At 49.9% G+C, this 7,873-nt stretch overlaps 1 protein-coding gene across 2 annotated transcripts in view; it reads left to right on the top strand.

Moving 5' to 3' along the window:
* The window catches only part of LRRK1 (leucine rich repeat kinase 1), a 137,709-nt gene that overhangs the window by 101,144 nt on the left and 28,692 nt on the right, over positions 1–7,873 (top strand). For both annotated transcript variants that reach the window (XM_027766061.1, XM_027766062.1), the window contains 2 exons: positions 1,268–1,439; positions 7,250–7,413. In XM_027766061.1, coding sequence (XP_027621862.1) covers positions 1,268–1,439; positions 7,250–7,413 — 336 coding nt within the window. The remainder of the gene's footprint in view (positions 1–1,267; positions 1,440–7,249; positions 7,414–7,873) is intronic.

The raw sequence follows: 7,873 nt of genomic DNA, 5'->3' as shown, positions 1-7,873 counted from the left end.
GAGTCCCGGACCCGGTGGCTTAAAATCATGCCAGGCACATGTGTATGCATGCCCAAAACCCCAAGAGGAGAATAGAGGAGAAGGGATTGCAGTGTGGCCATCCCCCCCTGGGGATGAGTTTAAGCCACCGGGTCCGGGACTCGAACCACAGTCGACTACATGAGAGTCCAGCAACATAGCCATTATGCCAACTGCTGGTTCATTTGTACAGTTTTATTTATGATTATTATTATTTTATTTGACCAGAGAGAGAGAAAGCAAGGGAAAGTGAGAAAGCAAGCTGCCAGATCCGGGACTCAAACCATGGTCGGCCATGTGGAAGTCCAGCGCCTTCACCACCAAGCCCCCTGCTGCTCCACCACGCAATGCAAACTATTTAGGCTGAACCAGAGCGTTTTTACAAAACATCCCTCTCTTGCACAAAACAACCTCACTCTAACTTTTCAGGCAGTTGTGCTGGCTCCGTTGGCCAAGGACAATAAACAGCTTGGAGGGCCAGAAAGGTTGCTCTGACCCCAATAAGCCACATTGTCCTTGGAGCGGCCCAACTGCATCTGTTTGTCCCCTCACCAACCACAGCTGGCGTGAAGTGACTCCACGACTGCAGCCCAGTTTACCGAACATCAGTTCTGATCTGCTGTGTCTGACATTGTCAAAACCTCAGATGTTTTCTCGTTTCCTCTTCCCACTATGGCAACGCTTCGGTCTTTTTTTTTTATTTAGTTTTCCCCTGGCTTTCTGCTGCAGGGCACTTGTGGTCGCCAGAGAGAAACAGAGACAGAGACAAAGAGAAAATGAGAAATCACCCCCAGGGAGGATGACCATGCCTCTGTCGCTTCTCCTCCATTCGCCTCTTGGAATCACACATCCGGCAGTGATTTGCAAACCACCAGGTCTGGGACTTGAACTACTGTCTGCTATGCAGGAGTTCAGTGCTTTAACCTTCACACCACCTACTGGCCCCTGTCATGTCTTTTTTTAGAAGCCTTGAGAAAGACCAGCAGATGGTGTAACAGTTATATCGCTGGACTCCCACGTAGTCAATCTCTCTCCGTCTTTCTGGCGAGCACACACACGCCATATAGCAATAAAAATAATAATAATAATAATAATAATAATAGAATTCCTAAGGTCCCTGAGGGGAAGGTGCCTGCAAAATCTGAGTGGTTTCTGCAGACGTGCCCCCAGGCCAGGCTGCCCAGCGGCGTCAGAGCCCTGCGGTAGAGCTTAAACCGTGCTGTTCACCAATTTCGTTGGTGTGTTCCAGCTACCTCCTGCCACACCTCCTTCCGTCCAAACCTGGCCTGGACACCCACGGCATGCGGCACCCCATGGCCAACACCATCCAGAGGGTGTTCAAGATGAGCTTCGTCCCCGTGGGCTTCTGGCAGAGGTTTATCGCACGGATGCTGATCAGCCTGGCCGAGATGGATCTGCAGGTAACTGCGGTTCCCGTGAGGGGCGCACCAAGGAAATGCAGCCCACTCTCGTGGGAGGGAGGGGGCCGTCTTTGTTAGAGGGCCCTCACTGACCCCTTCCCCTGCCGCGGTGTGACTGGGGTGAGGCAAACTTGTGGGCACAGGTGGCCAACCACTCCGTGAACAGCGGATCAGAACCCTCCTTTTAGAGCAGAGGGTCCAGAGGTTAACTCACCTGGAGAGCTTGTGGGGACCAGCAGGTGGCCTGGCGGTTATGTTACGGCACTGGACTCTCACGTGGCTGGCCATGATTTGAGTTCCAGACCTCTCTCTCCTCTCTCTGTCTCTCTCTCATGAGAGCATGTGCCCTCTAGCAAATAAAAAAATTGTAATAACAATAAACAAGAACCAGCAGATGGCGAAATGGTTACATCGCTGGACTCCCATGTAGTCAACCACGGTTCAAGTCCTGAACCCACCAGCTTAAAATTCATGCCAGGCACATGTGTGTGTATATGCCCAAATTCCCAAGAGGAGATTGGAGGAGAAGGGATTGTGGCATGGCCATCCCCCATGGTGGTAGGGGGGTGTGATTTCTCACTTTCTGTCTCTCTGTGTCTCCAGTGCCCTATAGCAAAAATCTCTCTTTAGGGATAAGCACATGGCATAATGGCTATGTCGCTGGGCTCCCACACAGTCGACCATGGTTCAAGTCCCGGGACCTTTTTTGGGCACGCATGCACACATGCCCGGTGTGATTTTCCAGTCTCCAGGTCTGGGGCTCAAACTGTAGTCAGCCAACTGGGAGTCCCACACCTTAACCACCACACCACCTGCTGACCCTGGCTAAAGGATAAGCACATGGCATAATGGCTATGTCGCTGGGCTCCCACACAGTCGACCATGGTTCAAGTCCCGGGACCTTTTTTGGGCACGCATGCACACATGCCCGGTGTGATTTTCCAGTCTCCAGGTCTGGGGCTCAAACTGTAGTCAGCCAACTGGGAGTCCCACACCTTAACCACCACACCACCTGCTGACCCTGGCTAAAGTTTTCTTTTTCTGAGAGATTTTTGCTATAGGGCGCATGCACTTGCAGGAGAGACAGACAGAAAGTGAGAAATCACCCCCAGGGCGGCTGGGTCTCCAGGTCTGGGGCTCAAACTGTAGTCAGCCAACTGGGAGTCCCACACCTTAACCACCACACCACCTGCTGACCCTGGCTAAAGTTTTCTTTTTCTGAGAGATTTTTGCTATAGGGCGCATGCACTTGCAGGAGAGACAGACAGAAAGTGAGAAATCACCCCCAGGGAGGATGGCCACATCGCAATCCCTTCTCCTCCATTCTCCTCTGGGGATCTTGGGCACACACGCACACGCAACCAGAGTGAGTTTAAGCCACCAGGTCCGGGAATTGAACCACAGTTGACTGCATGGGAGTCCAGCAATATAGCCATTAAGCCTCCTGCTGGTCCCCTCCTGGAGTTTTCTTAAAGTGGGGTTCCGGGGCCAGCAGAAGGCTTAATGGGTATATTGTTGGACTCCCATATAGTCGACTACAGTTCGAGTCCTGGACTTGGTGGTTTAACCCTCACATCAGGGATGGGTGTGTACATGCCCAAAACAATCCTAAGAGAAGAATGAAAGAGAAGGAGAAGGGATTGCAGCATGGCCATCCCCCTGGGAGGTGATTTCTCGCTTTCTGTGTCTCTGTGTCTCTGTCTCTCTGGCAAGCACACACTCCCTAAACCAAAAATCTCTCTGAAAAACAAAAAGGATAATAAAAGCAGGATTGCTGGACCAGCCAAGTCAGCCTCACCTGGGAACACGTGGGAAATGCAAATTTCTGAGCCCCGCCCCAAACCCTCTGCATCAGATGCTGCAAGGCGGAGTCCACCCATTTCTTTTTTACAACACACTCTACAGTTTGGGAAACCCTGGCATAAACCCTGATGGTTGACTCCTTCACAAGAAACTCTGAGTTCGGGACCAGCAGTTAGCGTAATGGCTATGTCGCTGGACTCCCACGTAGTCGACTGCAGTTTGCATCCCGAACCTGGTGGCTTAAAACTCACGCTGGGCACGTGTGCGTGCGTGCCCAAGATCCCGAGAGGAGAATGGAGGAGAAGGGATTGCGGCGTAGCCATCCCCCCTGGGGGGTGATTTCTCGCTTTCTGTCTCTCTGTCTCTCTCTGTCTGTCTGGTGAGCGAACGCGCCCTATAGCAAAAAAAAAAAAAAAACCTCTCCAAAAAAGAAAAGAAAAAAAAGTAAAGAAAAAGAAAAAAAAAAAAAGAAACCTTGAGTTCACTTGCTATATTCCAATTAGAAGATCGTTAATGAATTACAACTGCTTGGCTCGATGAAGATGATCTTTGAAGTGCCAGCAGGGGGCGTGGTGGTGAAGGCGCTGGATTCCCACATGGCCAACTGCGGTTTGAGTCCTGGATCCAGCAGCTTGAAAAATCACACCGGGTGCATAGGCGTGCATGCCCAAAATCCTGGAAGGAGAATAAAGGAGAAAGGACTGTGGCGTGGCCATCCCCCCAGAAGAGATCTCTCTCTTTTTTTGGTCTATCTCTGTCTCTCTTCAACAAGTGCATGCCCTATGGCCAAAAAAAAAAACAAAAAACAAAAAACCTAAAAAACTAAGCAAAACAAAATTATTTCACATTTTACCGAAACGGGAAGAAAAATAAATGTGCGAGTTTAAAAAGTGACCCTCACTGTTTCAGCGTGTGTTAGCAGGGAGGGACATTGCTTTGCAACCGCCAAGATAAGGACTGCAGGGGGGCCTTGGCTACCCTAAGTCCCATCTGTCCCTTTGCCCTGCCTTTGAACTCTGAGCCCTTCTGAGCTCGGTGGGAGGTCCCAGAACAGCAGCTCCGTGGGAGGCTGCCTTGCATGTGGAGCCCAGCTGGGCTTGGAGCCTGGCATCCTTCCCCCAAGTATCTCTGACCCAAATTAGTAGAAAAATTCTATTGAAATCCAGATGGGTGACAGAGGGAGGAGAATTCAGTCTCCTCTCTCATCAAAGGCATGCAAATTCAAACGCTGCTTTCCTGGAGATGGCATTTTTTCTTTTTAGACAGAGGGACTGGAAAATAAGAGAGGGAGAAGGCAAGCGCTCCCCCCCACCCCCTGCCCACAATGGGGTGTCGTCACACCGCAATCCCTTCTCCTCCATTTCTCCATCCTGTCGAGATTTGGGGCACACACACAGTCATGCCCTGCGTGCTTTTGAAGTACCACTGAGGCCAGGATCCAAACTCCGCTGTCAGCCATGTGGGTCCAGCTCCTTTACTGCGAGAACACAGGGCCAGTCCCGCTTTGCACCTGCCAGACATGCAAGTTAAGCTGTAATTCCCAGGCCCAGAGGCCCAAAGGGGGTCTTCCGTTCCTGGTGGTCAGTGTGCATGACAGTCCAGTCACTAGGAACCATTCCTCAGTATGTATGCAGAGCCTGAAAACGCTAAGCCAGGGGACCAGCAGTTAGCGTAATGGCTATGTCGCTGGACTCCCACATAGTCGATCGCAGTTCATGTCCCGGACCCGGTGGCTTAAACTCACGCCGGGCGCGTGTGCGTGCGTGCCCAAGATCCCCAGAGGAGAATGGAGGAGAAGGGATTGCGGCGTGACCATCCCCCCTGGGGGGTGATTTCTCACTTTCTGTCTCTCTCTGTCTCTCTCTGTCTGTCTGGCGAGCACACGCACCCTACAGCAAAAAACTCTCCAAAAAAAAGAAAAAAAAAAAAAAACTAAGCCAGCAAGTGGCGAAGTGGTTAAGGGGCTGGATTCCCACATGACTCACTGTGGTTCAAGTCCTGGACCCAGTGGCTTGAAAATCATGCCAAGCGTATGTGTATAAATGCCCCAAATTCCGAGAGGAGAATGGAGGAGAGCAGATTGCAGCGTGGCCATCCCCCGTGTGGGGTGATTTCTCACTTTCCCTCTCTCTGTCTCTTCTTGGCAGTTGCACACACCCAGTGGCAAACACCTGAAACGAAAAATAATATAGAACTTTTGGCCCAATAATCCTACTACAAAGAAATTATTAGAAAGCTTTGTGCTTTCTAAATTGTTTTTCACATTCATTAAGGTGTATTTGAGGGAACGAAAGATTGTAACCAAGGTTCATATCCAGGGGAAAGGGGGTCCAGCAGGTGGCGTGGCAGTTGTGACACTGGACTCCCACTAGACCAACTGCGGTTCAAGTCTCGGACCTGGCAGCTTGCTTTTTCACTTTCCCTTTCTCTCTCTCTTTGTCTCTCTCTGGTCAAATTAAAACAAAAGTAAATAATAATAACAAATACAGTTAAATAATTTTTTAAAAAAGAGAGAGAGAAAGGAATGGTTCAGGAAAGTACCTTACTTAGAATAGAAAAGTTTAGAAAAATGAACTGTGGGCCAGTAGGTGGCGTAGTGGAAAAGGCAGCAGGCTCCCACCTGGTCCATGGCTCAGTACAAGTCCCAGACCCTGCGGCTTGAAAAACACCCTGGGAATGTGCGCATGTCCAAACCTCCAGAGAATGGAGGAGGAAGAATTACAGCATGGCCATCCCCCCGGGAGTGATTTTCTTCTTTCTCTCTGTATCTCCTGCGACTCTACCTGCCTTTTAGCAAAATACTTTTTTTTTTTTAATTTTATGTGAGGGTTTTTTTAAAAGTATTACTATTTTTGTTTTTTCATTTGTTATAGGGCACCAGAAAGAGAGAGAAAAGGAAAGTGAGAAAGCAAGCCACCAGGTCTGGGACTTGAACCCTGATTGGCCATGTGGGAGTCCAGCACCTTAACCACTACACCACCTGCTGGGCCCTGTATGTGGGTTTTTAACGGCTCAGCAAAAGTGAATATTTTAAAAGTATACAAAATTAGAAACAGAATATGGACTTTGGTTTTTAAATGTACATGTAGATTTTTACAAATATTTATTTAATTTTATTTATTCATTCACTTTAATTTGACCAGAGAGAGAGAGAGAGAGAGAGAGAGAAAGTGAGAAAGCAAGTCACCAGGTCTGGTATTTGAACCGCAGTCGGCCACGTGGGAGTGTCCAACGCCTTAACCACCATGCCACCTATTGGTCCCGAAATGTATATGTAGATATTTTATTAAAACCCACTGGAACAATAAATACCAGAATCTTTTTTTTTTCCCACTGAGGTTTTTGCCTTAGGGTGCATGCATACACCAGAGAGAAAGAAAGACAGACATAGTGAGAGGGAAAGTGAGAAATCACCCCCCAGGGGGGATGGCCATGCCACAATCCCTTCTCCTCCATTTGCCTCCTGGGATCTTGGGCACGCACGCACAAATACTCAGTGTGATTTTGAAGCCACCAGGTCCAGGATTAGAACCATAGTCAACCATGTGGGAGTCCAGTGATGTAACCTCTTTGCCATCTGCTAGTCTCATAGATACCAGAATCTTAAATGATGTGTTCTTGGCATTAAATTGATATTTCATTTTCTCATAATTTTCTGTCTTTTCCAGTGTTTTTTTGTGTTTTTTTTCTGAGATTTTTACTACAGGGCGTGTGTACTCGCCAGAGAGACAGAGAGACAGAAAGCAAGAAATCACGCCCCAGGGGGGATGGCCATGCCGCAATCCCTTCTCCAGTCTCCGCTCAGGATTTTGGGCATGCGCGCACACATGCCCAGCTTGAGTTTCAAGCTGCCAGGTCCAGGACTCGAACCGCAGTCAACCACATGGCAGTCCTGCCCCTTTACCACTACGCCACCTGCTGGCCCCGATGCCCAGCCTCTTTATAGCTCTGCCCAGGGCAGGCGAAGAGCCCAGAATCCTTAAGCAGGTCTTTTCTCCGTCTTTCAGCTATTTGAAAACAAGAAAAATACTAAAAGCAGGAACAGGAAAGTCACCATTTACAGTTTCACCGGTAACCAGAGAAACCGGTGCAGCACGTTCCGGGTGAAACGAAATCAGACCATCTACTGGCAGGAAGGCCTCCTGGTCACGTTCGACGGCGGCTACCTCAGGTACAAAGTTCTGGATGCCCGGCTGCCCCGGGCAACCTGGAGCCATGGCCACTATCCCCATAGCAGCGCTCGCGGGATATCTGGTCTACCTGGTGTCCAGCTTCCACTGCTGAGAACCAGCTGGGAGGTGAGACGCCTCACTCCACCCCTGCCCCATGAATGCCCCCGGGGTACCCCTTCTCCTCACCCCTCCTCACTCACTCCCTTTGCAGGACAGATGTGGTGCCCACAGCCCAGGACTTGAAAGAAATGAACCTGGGGAACCAGCAGTTAGCGTAATGGCTATGTCACTGGATTCCCACGTAGTCGACCGTGGTTTGCATCCCGGACCCGGTGGCTTAGAACTCATGCTGGGTGCGTGTGCGTGCGTGCTCAAGATCCCGAGAGGAGAATGGAGGAGGAGGGATTGCGGCGTGACCATCCCCCTGGGGGGTGATTTCTTGCTTTCTGTTTCTATGTC

Source organism: Tupaia chinensis, unplaced genomic scaffold, assembly GCF_000334495.1.
Source record: "Tupaia chinensis unplaced genomic scaffold, TupChi_1.0 Scaffold140464_1, whole genome shotgun sequence".
Taxonomy (NCBI): Eukaryota; Metazoa; Chordata; class Mammalia; order Scandentia; family Tupaiidae; genus Tupaia; species Tupaia belangeri.
This window is presented reverse-complemented; position numbering and strand designations above follow the sequence as displayed.